Source organism: Trichechus manatus, unplaced genomic scaffold, assembly GCF_000243295.1.
Source record: "Trichechus manatus latirostris isolate Lorelei unplaced genomic scaffold, TriManLat1.0 scaffold00002, whole genome shotgun sequence".
In the NCBI taxonomy this organism is placed as follows: domain Eukaryota; kingdom Metazoa; phylum Chordata; class Mammalia; order Sirenia; family Trichechidae; genus Trichechus; species Trichechus manatus.
In genome coordinates, this window is record NW_004443938.1 from 41,052,776 (window position 1) to 41,067,806 (window position 15,031).

Sequence of the window (15,031 nt, forward strand, 5' to 3'; positions counted from 1 at the left end):
TTAGGGCCTGCTGTCTGGGTTTGTGTCATCTATACTCTGTCAGCAAAGCCCAGACTACTGTGGTTCTTGTCTTTTCCTCTAGGCACATTTTCCCTCTGCCTAGTGGGATGTCACATTTTCCTCCCAGGAGGCAATCTTCTCCATGCACTTAACTTTGGTTGGAGGAGTCTGGAGGTATCAGTTAAGACTTCCCTCTAGATTCAAGGTAGTTTCACTGGAGACAATTTCCCCAGCCTCTCTACTCTTACAAACATAAAGACTGCATTCCATGAGCTTTGGCAGGCTGTAGCTTGCTAGTCAAAGGCAGTGCAGTGGGCTTAGGGATCTGGAGACCCTTGTTCCAGATGCAGCTCAGCAGCTGTAACAGAGGCTGTTGGTTCCTCTCCAGTTCCAGTTCCAGCTGATGGTATGCTACGGCAAGTACTGTGATTGTCCTTCTCAGGACTTTCTTTCAGCTGGTAATGCTAGGTCTTCCAGAAATGCCAGGGGTTTAATGTTTCTGGTATAGTGTGACTTAGAGTAGGTATATGGGAAATTTTAAGTGAACCTGACTAATTTGAAAACTTTGCTCAAAAATTTGCCTTGAATGAAGAGCAAATTCCTTATCCCAACCCCAAGGTCATCTCTGTGATGGTTCATTTTTTGGTGCTTCCTTCTTACTAACTGTGTGGCAATCTGGAATCTGGCAATTAAAATAAGCTAGAGTTCACAAAGATGAACCCTCTATTGAGAAGGAATTCTTAAATGTTTTCTATTTATTCTTAACCTACAGCTGTAGGGCCGTAGACAATAGGCAAATACAGCATCACTTTGGTAATGCAGAAATCACCAAAATATAGTAAGTTTAAAGCAGTATCTACTGAATTAGGTTTGGTCACGCCCCAGTGCAAGAAAGGCTCAGCTGCCTGGCCAAGGACAATTCTATCTACATTGTGGCAAATATCGGGGACAAGAAACCATGCAATGCCAGTGACCCTCAGTGCCCCGCTGACGGCCGTTACCAGTACAACACTAACGTGGTGTTCGATTCTGAAGGTAAACTGGTGGCACGCTACCATAAGGTGAGAATTACTGTGCCTAGCTAAACCTGATTTACTTCTTTTGTTTGTTTGTTTATGTATGTATCTTTGTTGAATGTTGGGGAGAGAACTCTTATGGCTACATCTCTTAATTATTGTATTGTAGTTGGAAAAGATCGTTTATTTACTTCAGTGTCATGTAAGGGTTCTGAGTTTGAATTAGTCATAAAATAGAATATGACAGAATATTAGCGTGGATGTGGTAATAGCCTCGGAAGATTTTAATATTCCCTGAAAAAGAAGGAGAAACTCTCCATTTAATTCATGATCTAATTTCAGGGTTAGTTTTTTTTTTTTTTTTTTTTTTTTTTTGTCCCATTAGTTAATATTTTATACTAAGCTAAGCTACCATTTGGTTCATTAGGACTATTTTGATTGCAATGATAGAAATCCCTAGCTGAAATTGACTTCTAAAAAATGGAAATTTCCTTGTTTATGTGACTCTCTCTCTCTCTCTCTCTCTCTATATATATATATATATAAAATAGAAGGGTAGGTCTAGTAGTTTTAGGTGCAGCCTTTTCCAGATGCTCAAAAGGTGCCATCCATTTCTCTAGCCCTCTTAGCCTTTCGTTACAGCGTTTTCTCAGGCTGACGTTCCTTTTAGAATCCACATGACTGTGACAACACAAAGTTCGCATTTGTATAGCAACAAAATTCAGAGGAAGCATGTACTTTTCCCTCAATGGAAACTCTGCAAAAGCCTCATCACTTCTTGATTGCAATTAGGCCCCATGACTTCCCTGAGCCAATCTTTATGGGATGAAGGATGGGCTACCATGTGGGTGCGGAGTGGAAAAGCAAACAAAATAGATGCTGTACTCCAGGTTAAGTGGAGTATTGAAGCAATGATCAGGCTGAAAAAATTATTAATGGCTTACTGATTAACAAGATTAGCTGTCGCATTGTGTCAATTCACTTTAAAATTACTTTACTTCCGTTATATAAACCTAGTAGTATCATAGGGAGATAGGACAAAGTTATTTATTAACACTTGCTATTACATTTGTTATACATTAGGAGGCAGTGCAATTGATATTTAAAAGAATACAGTGAAATTAGTAAGATGCAAAATTTCAAATTTCGGCCTGTGATTTTGTCAGAAATATTCACATTTAAGTACAATTTACAGATATGACATATGCTTTTATGAATTGATTTTGGAAAAATAAAGATTTTTGGTTAACATCACAGTGTGGTTTTTGTTAGGTGCTGTCAAGTTGGTTCCAACACATAGCAACCCTCTGTACAACAGAGCGAAACACTGCCGGGTCCTGCACCATCCTCGCAATCATTGCTATCTTTGAGCCCATTGTTGCAGCCACTGTCTCAATCCATCTCTCTGAGGGTCTTTCTCTTTTATGCTGACCATCTACTTTACCAAGCATGATGTCCTTCTCCAGGGACTGGTCCCTCCTGATAACATGTCCAAAGTATCTGAGATGAAGCCTCACCACCTTCCCTTCTAAGGAGCATTCTGGCTGTACTTCTTCCAAGACAGATTTGTTTGTTCTTCTGGTAGACCGTGGTGTATTCAATATTCTTCACCGACACCATAATTCAAAGGCATCGATTCTTCTTTGGTCTTCCTTATTCATTGTCCAGCTTTCACATGCATATGAGGTGGTTGAAAATATCATGGCTTGGGTTAGGTGCACCTTAGTCCTCAAAATGACAGCTTTGCTTTTTAACACTTTAAAGAAGTCTTTTGTAGCAGATTTGCCCTATGCAATACGTCATTTGATTTCGTGATTGCTTCTTCCATGTGCGTTGATTGTAGATCCAAGTAAAATGAAGTCCTTGACAACTTCAATATTGTCTCCTTTTATGATGATGTTGCTTATTGGTCCGGCAACATCACAATAAGAAAACTAATATAGAAAGTGGAGGATTGGATGCAATTTATGCAAATTTATGTGTAACAATTTTAAATATGCACATCAACATTCACTGGGAAAAAAGTTTTTATGGATGTTGATTATATCTGCTTGTCAGTTTTCATGCTGATTTTCCTTTCTTTCCTTTTTGTTAACAGTACAATCTTTTTGCACCTGAAATTCAGTTTGATTTCCCCAAGGATTCAGAAGTTGTAACTTTTGAGACTCCCTTTGGGAAGTTCGGCATTTTCACTTGCTTTGATATTTTTTCTCATGACCCGGCTGTGGTTGTGGTGGATGACTTTCAAGTTGACAGCGTACTCTACCCGGTGGCCTGGTACAACACGCTGCCCCTCCTCTCGGCTGTTCCCTTCCAGTCGGCATGGGCCAGAGCCATGAGAGTCAATCTCCTAGCTGCAAACACCCACAACACCAGCATGCACATGACAGGTACCTCACACCTGTCATGCCCCAAGTGGCAGTGACCATCTAAGGATATTTTCAAGTCATGCTTTTCTTTAATGATTCTTTCATGAACTCTAATATCACAGAATGAATAATAGCACAAATTTCTATACCAACATTGTTTTAGGGATGTTATCTCTATGAATGAAGAAAAAGGCAAATATCATTTCAATTTCACATGAGAGGAAATTAGAGAGAAGTCAACTCACATAAAAAATCAAAACCAGATCTAAGGAATTTCCCAGCCAACGTCTATTTTATTAATAACAGTGGAATAATTTTTGCTGCTGAGGGGATGATAGCACTTTAGACTTAATTAGATTTTTAGTCTGTCTTTTATAGTATCCATGTTCAAGGTGATGTAGACTAAGTTCTCCCCTCTTAACTGCTTTGTTAATCATTTATCTAGATGAGAAAACACAAACACAAATAAATTAAATAGGTCTGTGGAGAGCTGCGTGGGGAATTTTCAGTTTGTTGTTAAGTTGGCAAAACTAAAGGGTATCTTTTGTTGTAAATATTGTTGTGTGCCATCCAGTCAATTCCGACTCATGACGACCCCATAGTACAGAGTAGAATTGCCCCATAGATTTCCAAGGATGTAACCTTTATGGAAGCAGACTGCCACATCTTTCTCCCTCGGAGTGGCTAGTGGGTTCGAGTCCTTGACCTATTGGTTAGCAGACAAGCGCTTAACTGCTGTGCTACCAGGGCTTCCTTAAGTTGTAAATAAACTATCCAGTTCAAACGATAAGTTCAGCATGAATACCTCATGAAAGATGCAAAGAATCAAATGAAATCCTATGCCACTGTAACAGCTATCTTCTTAACTATCTTGAAAGTGGGTTATATTTTAATAACTTCCTATTTAATTTCCAATGGGACTATTTCTACTAATTTGGGACCATGAAAATTTTTGAAACCAATGGTTGTATTTTTTTATATCCACTGCAGGGAGTGGAATCTATGCACCGGAAGCAGTCAAGGTGTACCATTATGACATGGAAACGGAAAGTGGCCAGCTGATGCTATCAGAACTGAAGTCCCAGCCTCGCCGTGAACCCACCTACCCGGCAGCTGTTGACTGGAGCGCTTATGCCAGAAGTGCCAAACCATTCTCATCTGGGCAGTCAGATTTTCCAGGAATGATTTACTTTGATGAATTCACTTTCACTGAGCTTAAGGAAAACACAGGAAATTACACAGTTTGCCAAAAAGACTTGTGTTGCCACTTAACTTACAAGATGTCTGAGAAGCGAAAAGATGAGGTGTATGCACTCGGTGCTTTCAATGGGCTGCACACAGTAGAAGGCCAATATTACTTACAGGTAGACATGTTTAAATATACAGATCTTAGAACAATTTTGGAGTCTCTGTGTAGTACAAGTGGTTAAGTCCTGGACTTAAAAAAAAAACCCATTGTGATCCAGTCAATTCCAACTCACAGTGACACTATAAGAGAGTAGAACTGCCTCAGAGGGTTTCCAAGGTTGTCATCTTTACGTAAGCGAACTGTCACATCTTTCTCCCGAGGAGCCTGCTTTTTGGTTAGCAGTCAAGCTCTTAACTGCTGTGCCACCAGGGCTTCTTAAGCCCTGGACTACTAACTAAAAAGTTGGCAGTTCAAACACATCCAGAGGCACTTTGGAATTAATTCCTGGCGATCTGCTTCTGAAAGGCCTTGAAAATCTTTTGTAGCCGTTCTACTATGCACACATGGGGTCACCATGAGTTAGAATCCACTTCACAGAAACTAAACAACAGAGTGATTTTATTATTAGTTTTGTTGTTCATCATCGCATTTCTTTCAAAATTGTGCTGGATTCAGTTGATTGTAGAATTGGAAATAGCAATAATTATGTACAATACACTCTAACTTCGAAAATTCTAGCATATTCCGCCTGGTTTCATTAAAAAGATGCTCATCCTGACCAAGTAAATTAATTTCAGGATTCACTGATAGGTTGTGAACTGCAGTTTGAAAAAACCCTGCTTAAGAGGCAACTGAACAAACACTCCTCTGTCCTTTGAAACAGTATTATTTAGCTGAGAAAAGTTCTCTCTTTCTATTGCTCCAGTATTTCTGACCGTTTCTTTTTTCTTTTCCTACATAGATATGCACATTACTGAAGTGTCAAACCACTGACTTGAAAACTTGTGGGGAGCCTGTGGGGTCAGCGTTTACCAAGTTTGAAGAATTCTCCCTCAGTGGCACATTTGGAACGAGTTATGTTTTCCCACAGATTGTTCTAAGTGGGAGCCAACTTGCCCCTGAGAGATATTATAAGGTAGGAGGTTCTCAAGATGATAAATTTCTTTGAACCGATGGGTAGACGAGTAAATGAGACAGTATTGTAATATTGCGGTTCACACTCCATGTGACACTTTAAAGACATGTGGAAGCTATGATTTGCATCATAAGTTGTGGTTCTAGATTGTCTTTAGGCTGTGATAGAGAAGTCAGGGTTCATTTTTCTACATAAATTTGATATTGAGATCCAGAGGTAACTAAATGTTCTCTTCATTTGCATGGTGTAGAATGTCCCAATTAAATACATTGAATAATGTTTTGACAACTTATTTTGTGAGTGTATTATTTTGAAAACTTGTTATATTGATTTTAAAAAAACAAAAAACCATTTGCCATCGAGCTGATTACAACTCATAGCGACCCTATAGGACAGAGTAGAACTGCCCCATAGAATTTCCAAGAGGCTAGTGGATTCGAACCGCTGATCTTTTGGTTAACAGCCAAGCTCTTAACCACTGTGCCATAGTAATGCTTAATATTTTGTATAATGTTTCATTAAGGAGCCCTGGTGGCGCAGTAGTTAAGTGCTCTGCTGCTAACCGAAGGTAGACAGTTGGAACCCAGCAGCCACTCTGCGGAAGGAAGATGTGGCAGTCTGCTTCTATAAAGATTACAGCCTTTAAAACCCTAAGGGCGAGTTCTACTCTGTCCTATAGGGCTGCTATGAGTTGACACGGACTCAGCGGCAACAGGTTTGGTTACAGTGTTTCATTAGTTTAAAGAACGCTTGTTTATACCTGATCCTACTTGATTTTGACCACCTTATGCAATAGAATTATTTGCTGCATTTTCACCCAAAGTCCTTATATTAGTTTCCAAGGGCTGCCTTAATAAATCATCACAAACAGGGTGGCTTAAAACAATGGAAATTTATCCCTTCACAGTTCTGGAGGCCAGAAGTCTGAAATCAAGGTGTTGGCCCGGGCATATTCTCTCTGAATATTCCAGGGGAGCATCTGTCCTATGTCTTTTTCTTAGCTTCTCGTGTTGGTGGCAATCCTTGGCATTTCCTGGCTTGTAGACACAACAATCTAATTTCTGCCTCAGTCATCACATGGCATTTTCCCTATGTATCTCTCTCTGTTTTCTTTTCTCATAAGAACACCAGTCATATTGGATTACAGCCCACCCTAATGATCTCATCTTAACTTGGTTACATCTGCAAAGACCTTATTTTCAAATAAAGTCACAGTCACAGGTACCAGGGGTTAGGACTTCAACATATCTTTTTTGAGGGACACAGTTCAGCTCATAACAGTCCCTCAACTAGTAGACGTGGAACATGAATGTGTGTCATCTGACACCAAACCTTGTGTGTTTTTCACTCTTCTATACTGCTTCTGAGCCCTGGTGATGTGGCAGTTAAGAGCTCGGCTGCTAACCAAAAGGTCAAGAGTTCGAATCCACCAGCTACTCCTTGGAAACCCTATGAAGCAGTTCTACTCTGTCCTATAGGGTTGCCAGGAATCTACTCTACTGCAACAGATTATACTGCTTTTAGAGTGTGATTGCCAGAGAAGTCCTCTGGACTGGAAGCCAAGCATTGCGTTGGAGTTAACCCTTTGCTTTCTTTGATCAGGTTTCAAGAGATGGTCGTCTAAGGAGCCAAAGTGGAGCCTCTCTGCCTGTTGTAGTTATGGCCCTGTACGGAAGAGTGTTTGAGAAAGATCCTCCACGCTTAGGGCAGGGGCCTGGGAAGTCACAGCGTTCTCCTTCACCTGTACACTTTCAGGATTAATCTGCCAAAAGCGAAGAGAAAGAAAAGAGAGCACTTAGCATCTATTTAGAATAGATGTCATAAACTTATTGAAACAACAAACAAAAAATTTAAAAAGCAATGGATGTGAGTGCAAATTTTACATTTCACACATTTGGTGTACAACAGACTCTTCTATGGGAGCTGTATTACTCTTCAATGTATGCGTGTTTAAGTGTGTATATGTATCATAATGAAACATACATTTACATGGATGGGGACCTAGAAAAATTCTTTTGCATTAACTGCTCTATTGTATGCAAATGTAGTTTCCATATCATAGCAAATATTCCAGAGACTGATTCAGGTGAACTCTGGTTAACTTTGAAAATGAAGGCTATTTGATCCCAGTCAATCAAGCCATAGGAAATTGTTAAAGAAAAGGGAATCTGTTAAATTAATCACAAATAACTTTTTAACTAATTAAAATTTTTCTGTTATCTCTTTATCATAACCTATTTGACTCTTCTGGACTATTTGTATGGTAATTAGATACTTAGAATGTTAATAAAATAGAAATAAATGATCTCCTTCAGACCTATTTCTTTCTGAAATTATTCTATACTAAAATCTACCCAATCCTGGTTAATCTCCTTAAATACTCAGAGATTTGGGGAGGACTGTGCTAGGCTGGGAGCCCTGCTGGCACAGTGGTTAAGAGCTCAGCTGCTAACAAAAGGACGGCAGTTCGAATCCACCAGCTTCTCCTTGGAAACTGTATGGGGCGGTTCTACTCTATCCTATAGGGTTGCTGTGAGTCGAAATCGACTCGATGGCAACAGGTTTGGTTTTTGGTTTTCTGGTGCTAGGCTGGGAGCTTCCTTAAAAGGACTGTCCTGTGGCCTTTACCCAGCTACCCTTTGTCCATTGACCCTGGCTCCCTGAATCCTTTTCCTGGTTGGCCACTGATTAACTCTGGGGAGAGAAGTACACCAGGGCGTGGTCTCTCCCTGTTATGTGGGAGAGGTTGAGGATCACTCTGAGTTTGGAGACATTTCTTTTTCCTCACAAAAGGCATGACATTTGCTTTCCTAGACTTTCCCTAGTTGTTTATCCCACCCAGTATAATAATTCAATCCAGTGCTAGGGAACTGGAGACAATCTGGGCAGCAGAAAATGCTCTTGGCTTCCTCTGCTACCGTCTTTCCTGGATTCTTTCTCCAGGGGCTATAACTTGTCTGATTCAATGATTATACCTGTGCCCTGGGCTCCTCTGTCTGCCTGTGATGCTGGCATCTTCCCTCCTCATTGCCTCAGATTAGTTCTTTTTTGGCTTCTTTTTCTCTCTCCTAGACAGTTGTCTGGAGGTTGTGTTATTAAGCTGGTAGCCCCAGATTCTTTCCTCCCAGTCTTCACCCTAAGCACTCTTATGCAAGTCGTCCGCCCCTTCCTCTCTGTTATGTTGTTGTATACCGTGACCCTATAGGATGGAGTGGAACTGCTTCATAGGGTTTCTAGGCTGTAATTTTTACAGAGCAGAGCACGAGGTTTTGTCTCCTGCAGAGTGACTGGTGGGTTCAAACTGCTTACCTTTTTGTTAGCAGCCAAGAGCTTAGCCATTATGCTACCAGAACTCCTTCCTCGCTATTATAGGGGACTTCAATACCACCAAACCTGAGGGGGCTTCTCAATGTTTACTCTTGATGATGAAACAGTCAAGCTGCCCCTCTTGAAGTTGTTTTTACCCTTTATTTTCTGTTGCTGTTGCTAAGTGCCATTGAGTCAGTTCTGACTCATAGAGACCTTGTGTACAACAGAATGAAACACTGCCTGGTCCTGTGCCATCCTCACAATCGTCGTTATGCTCGAGCCCATTGTTGCACCCACTGTGTCAATACATCTCATTGAGGGTATTCCTCTTTTTTGCTGACCCTCTGCTTTACTAAGCATGATGTCCTCCTCCAGGGACTGTTCCCTCCTGATAACATGTCCAAAGTATGTGAGACGAAGTTTTGTCATCTTTGCTTCTAAGGAGCATTCTGGCTATACTTCTTCTAACACGGACCTTCTAGTGTCCCACAATTTTGATTTTCTTTGACCTCTTTTGGCTCTTACCACCCCTACATCCCCACGTCCCCACTCCTGATTTTATTTACCATGACTTACGAATGAGAAGCTCTGCTGGACTCAGTCCTACAGCTATGTCTTCCTCTTCTAAATGCTTCCTTTGGAGAATGAAACCACTCTTTGGCTTCAACAAGTATTTCTGAGGCAGCAGAGTATAACTCATTGGTGAGAAATGGTTATATTTATTTTTCCCCATGAGAACCAGTTCAGACCACGTAATAATGTTTGCAGGTTACATTAAAAAAAAAAAAAAAAGTTTTACATGTCAATTTGGCTAGGCCAGTTATTAATCAAACATTAATCTAGGTGCTGTAGTGAAGGTATTTTTATAGCTGTGATTAACATCCTCAGTAGGTTGATTTTAAGTAAAGGAGTTAACGCTCAATAATGTGGGTGGGCTTTATACAATCAGTTGGCAGACCTTAAAGGAAATAGCGAAGTTACCCGGTGAAAACAGTATTCTACCTCAAGACTGTAACACTACCTCCTGCAGAGATGAGTTTCCAGCCTGCCGTTTGCCCTACAGATTTTGAACTCAAGACCATAACATCAGTCCCTGCCTCAGTTTCCAGCCTGCAGGCCTACTCTACACATTTTGGACTTGCCATCCTCCATAACTGGGTAAGCCAATTTCTTAAAATAAACCTATTTCTATCTCATATATATAAGATATATATCTCCTATTAGAAACCCTGGTGGCTTAGTGGTTAAGAGTTCGGCTGCTAACTGACAGTTTGAATTCAGCAGGTACTCTTTGGAAACCCTGTGGAGCAGTTCTACTCTGTCTTATAGGGTCTCTATGAGTCGGAATCAACTCGAAGGCAACGGGTTTGGTTTTTTTGGTTTTATCTCCTATTGGTTCTGTTTCTGTTTCTGCTTTTTTGGAGAATGCTGACTAATACAAGTCCTATAGGAAAAATATACATTCTTAAATAGTATTGAACTTTATTAACAGGAAAAATGTTAAAAGAAAATTGACATGATGTTCTAGTCATTAAATATTAATATATAGACAAATATATTTAGTAGCAACACAGAGGTATATTTTTAATCTTTATCATACATATCCTCCCACACCTGTACACATATACACACACATGCATGCACGTGTCTCTTCAGAGCTCACCATGTGTCCTGAAGTGCACATCTCCCCTCACCCTCAAAACCACCCTGTGAGTCAGTATGTATATTGTCTTCCCTGGATCACTGAATTGACTAAATTAGCTGGATCAGCTGAAATCCAAGGAAAGCAAGCTGCCCAAGGTCCAACAGCAAGCTAGTGGTAATACTGGGACAGGAATTAGTCTATTCCTTTAAGTGCCACGCTTATTAGGCCTTTTGTGTACCAGGCACTGTGCTAGGTGCTGGAGACATAGATAAGTGCAAGAGCCAGTGCTGCCCCACTCAGTCCTTCTTCTCTCCTCCTTTCCCTTCTTTCTTGTTTTCTCTGCTCGGGCAGGGCAGGACTTACTGCTGGCTTCCTTTTAGGGCCTGCTGTCTGGGTTTGTGTCATCTATACTCTGTCAGCAAAGCCCAGACTACTGTGGTTCTTGTCTTTTCCTCTAGGCACATTTTCCCTGTGCCTAGTGGGATGTCACATTTTCCTCCCAGGAGGTAATCTTCTCCATCCACTCAATTTTGGTTGGAGGAGTCTAGAGGTACCAGTTAAGACTTCCCTCTAGATTCAGGGTAGTTTCACTGGAGACAATTCCCCCAGTCTCTCTACTCTTACAAACAGAAAGACTACATTCTGTGAGCTGTGGCAGGCTGTAGCTTGCTAATCAAAGGCAGTGCAGTGGGCTTAGGGATCAGGAGATCCTTGTTCCAGATGCAGCTCAGCAGCTGTAACAGAGGCTGTTGGTGCCTCTCCAGTTCCAGTTCCAGCTGATGGTATGCTACAGCAAGTACTGTGATTGTCCATCTGAGTACTTTCTTTCAGCTGGTAATGCTAAATCTTCCAGAAGTGCCAGAGATTTAATGCCTCTGTTGTGTGACTCAGAGTAGGTATTTGGGAAATTTTAAGTGAACCTGAGTAATTTTAAAACCTTGCTCAAAAACTTTCCTTGAAGGAAGAGCAGATTCCTTATTCCAACACAAGGTCATCTCTGTGATGGTCCTTATCTCCTTCATTACTAGCCTTCAATGCCAACCCTCCCCTCCAGGCATACTGACTCAATTCACCATCAACATGCTGAGCTTTGCTGCCATTGATCATTTCATGCCCATTTCTCCATCCCCGCCACACTTGAAATACTCTTCTGTCTTATCCCATCAACATTCTTCTCTTCCTCCAGATCTTGCTTAAGGTACATCTCCTCAACACTGTATTTCTTCACTGAAGTAGTGATAGTACCTTCTCACCTCTAGTGATATTACCAGCTGATAGTATTGAATATTGCTTTGTGCTGGTTCTTCACAGATATTTTTCTACTTTATTTTTGGTAAAGTCTAAGTTGTTATAGCAAAGAGGCCTAGAATAAAGTGACTTGAAGAACATGAACTTATTTCTTTGTATGTAATAGTCCTGAGGTGAGCAGATCATGTGGTGAGGTAGGTCAGCACCACATGGTCATTATGGGCCTGAGTCACTTTTACCCTCTGGTTTTACAATACTTTAGAGTGTGTTCCTGGTCTACACAGTCAAAGCTGAGTTGTGGCCACGACCATATTCCTGCTCCCAGGAAGGGGTAAAGAGAGAATGTGCAGGGCTGTAATTGCATTCTGTGGAAGGTCCTACAGGGCAAGGAACTGATGACTTTGGGCAATAGCTAGAGAGGACCTGAGGCCTGCCCTTAGCCCCATGAGAGAGCTTGGAAGTGAATCTTCCCTGAGGGAAAGTTTGAGGTGATGAGATGCTGCAGCCTAGGCCAAAAGTGTGACTGCAGTCTTGTGAGAGAGACCCTTAGATAAACTATGTGTTCTCTGAAGCCACTGTATTTTCTGATAGTTTGATACACAGCAATACTGAATAGTATCCCCTTTGTATTTCTCCTCTGTTCTGACTTGTCCATTTTGAGGAAACTAAAGTGAATAAAAGTGCAGAGTTCGAATATTCCCATGATGATAGTAACAATAATTTCACAACTGTAAAGCTAGTTATTCTTCAAATCATTTACACACATTTGCTCATTTGATCCTCACAGACCCTGCAATAAGGAAAGGTCATTTTTTGTCGAAGAATGATATGGAACCATATGTTTATAAAATTGGTTTTTGTAATTTATTTTTAAAATACTAGCATCTGACAACCATGTGATTGATTGTGTTTTCTCTCTATAAATGTCAGGAGTCTCTGTTTTTTCAGCAATCATTGGGCATCAGCATGATCGCTTCTCAGTTGATGGCTTATGTGGCATTTTTGGCTTTCTGCATCTTAGAAGTCAGTGCCGTGGAAACTTTTATTGCAGCTGTTTATGAACATGTAGAGATATTGCCTAGTACCGCCTAAAACCAACATCTCGTGAAGAGGCACTGGCATTAATGAACCAAAATCTGGATGTTTTGGAGGGAGCCATCACATCAGCAGCAAAGCAGGTATCATCTCTCAAATGTGCTGGATTCTATGTAGAGAAATGGTGGCATCTTAGGAGACAGAGTCACTATCAGAGTCAATTATGCAATACAATGGATTTGGTTTGGTTTATAAAATAAACAATAACACACGTAAGGAGTGTGCTTCTTAGTTCAATCATGTATATGAGACCAAATAGGCAACACTTTCTCAAAATCAAAGAGGAGAAGGCAGGAAGAGACAGGAAAACTGGAGGAATGGGCACGGGGAACCCAGGGTGGAGAGGGAAAGGGGGAGAGTCCTGATACAATGTGAGGTTTGCAGCCAATGTCACAAAAATGTTTGTGTATAAATTTTTGAATGACAAACTAATTTGCACTGTAAACTTTCTTCTGAAGCACAATAAAATTTTAAAAAAATGAAATGCTAAAGGCATTACAAAAATAAGAATTTTTAAAATATTCTCTGATTGGAAAAGTATATGTACATAAATGTCTGTGCTTGTATGTACACTTGTAAATTTTTTATGTTTATATATATTCCCCACCACAAGTCTGTCACTCTGTTGTACTGTGGTGGTTTGCCTGTTGCTGTGATACTGGAGGCTTTGCCACTGGTATTTCAAATACCAGCAAGGTCACCACTGGTGGACAGGTTTCAACAGAGCTTCCAGACTAAGACAGACTAGGAAGAAGGACGTGGTGTTCTAAGGATGAAACAATTGGCTAATAAAAGCCTCGTGAATAGCAGCAGAACGTTGTCTGATACAGTGCCAGAAAATGAGTCCCTCAGGTTGGAAGGCACTTAAAATACGATGGGGAAGAGCTGCCTCCTCAAAGTAGAGTTGACCTTAATGACATGGATGGAGTCAAGCTTTTGGAACCTTCATTTGCTGATGTGACATGGCTCAAAATGAGATGAAACAGCTGCAAACATCCATTAATAATCGGAAAGTGGAAAGTATAAAATATAAATCTAGGAAAATTAGAAATTGTCAAAAATGAAATGGAATGCATAAACTTCAATACCCTAGGCATTAGTAAGCTGAAATCGACTGGTATTGGCCATTTTGAATTGTACAATCATATAGTCTACTATGCTGGGATGACAAATTGAAGAGGAAAGGTCACATACATTGTCAAAAAGAACATTTAAGATCTATCCTGAAGTACAAAGCTGTCTGTGATAGGATAATATCCATATGCCTACAAGGAAGACGAGTTGATACAACTATTATTCAAATTTACCTACCAACTACTAAGGTCAAAGATGAAGAAACTGAAGATTTTTTACCAACTTCTGCAGTCTGAAATTCATCAAACATGCAATCAAGATGCATTCATAATTACTCGTGATTGGAATATGAAAGTTAGAAACAAAGAAGTAGGACTGGTAGTTGGAAAATATGGTGTGATAATAGAAACAACGCTGGAGATCTCATGAGAGAATTTTGCAAGACCAATGACCTCTTCATTGCAAATACCTTTTTTCAACAACATAAACGTTGACTGTACATGTGGACCTCACCAGACGAAATACACAGGAATCAAATTGACTACATCTGTGGAAAGAGATGATGGAGAAGCTCAATATCATCAGTCAGAACAAGGCCAGGGGCTGACTGTGGAACAGACCATCAATTGCTCACATGCTAATTCAGTTAAAAGCTGAAGAAAATTAGAGCAAGTCCACAAGAGCCAAAATACCTCAACTATATCCCGCCTGAATTTAGAGACCATCTCCAGAATAGATTTAACATACTGAACACTAATGAGTGAAGACCTGCTGAGTTGTGGAATGACATCAAAAACATCACACATGAAGAAAGTAAGATGTCATTAAAAAGACAGGAAAGAAAGAGAAAACAAAAATAGATGTCAGAAGTACAACAACAGATACATTGACCAATGGAACAGAACTGAGAACCCAGATGTAAATCCATCCACCTACGGTCACCTGATCTTC

General features: G+C 40.4%; 2 protein-coding genes across 2 annotated transcripts in view; both read left to right on the plus strand.

The window, feature by feature from the left end:
* Window positions 1-7,966, plus strand: part of LOC101351285 (vascular non-inflammatory molecule 3) — a 13,292-nt gene extending 5,326 nt beyond the window's left edge. Inside the window, exons 3-7 of the mRNA XM_004368911.2 lie at window positions 869-1,061; window positions 3,115-3,406; window positions 4,376-4,749; window positions 5,536-5,709; window positions 7,312-7,966. Of these exons, the coding sequence (XP_004368968.1) occupies window positions 869-1,061; window positions 3,115-3,406; window positions 4,376-4,749; window positions 5,536-5,709; window positions 7,312-7,470 (1,192 nt within the window). The 3' untranslated portion in view covers window positions 7,471-7,966. The remainder of the gene's footprint in view (window positions 1-868; window positions 1,062-3,114; window positions 3,407-4,375; window positions 4,750-5,535; window positions 5,710-7,311) is intronic.
* Window positions 7,967-9,843: 1,877 nt separating this feature from the next.
* LOC101352933 (pantetheinase-like) overlaps window positions 9,844-15,031 on the plus strand; it is a 45,887-nt gene continuing 40,699 nt past the window's right edge. The window contains 3 exon segments of the mRNA XM_012554894.2: window positions 9,844-10,176; window positions 12,842-12,995; window positions 12,998-13,089. Of these exon segments, the coding sequence (XP_012410348.2) occupies window positions 10,051-10,176; window positions 12,842-12,995; window positions 12,998-13,089 (372 nt within the window). The 5' untranslated portion in view covers window positions 9,844-10,050.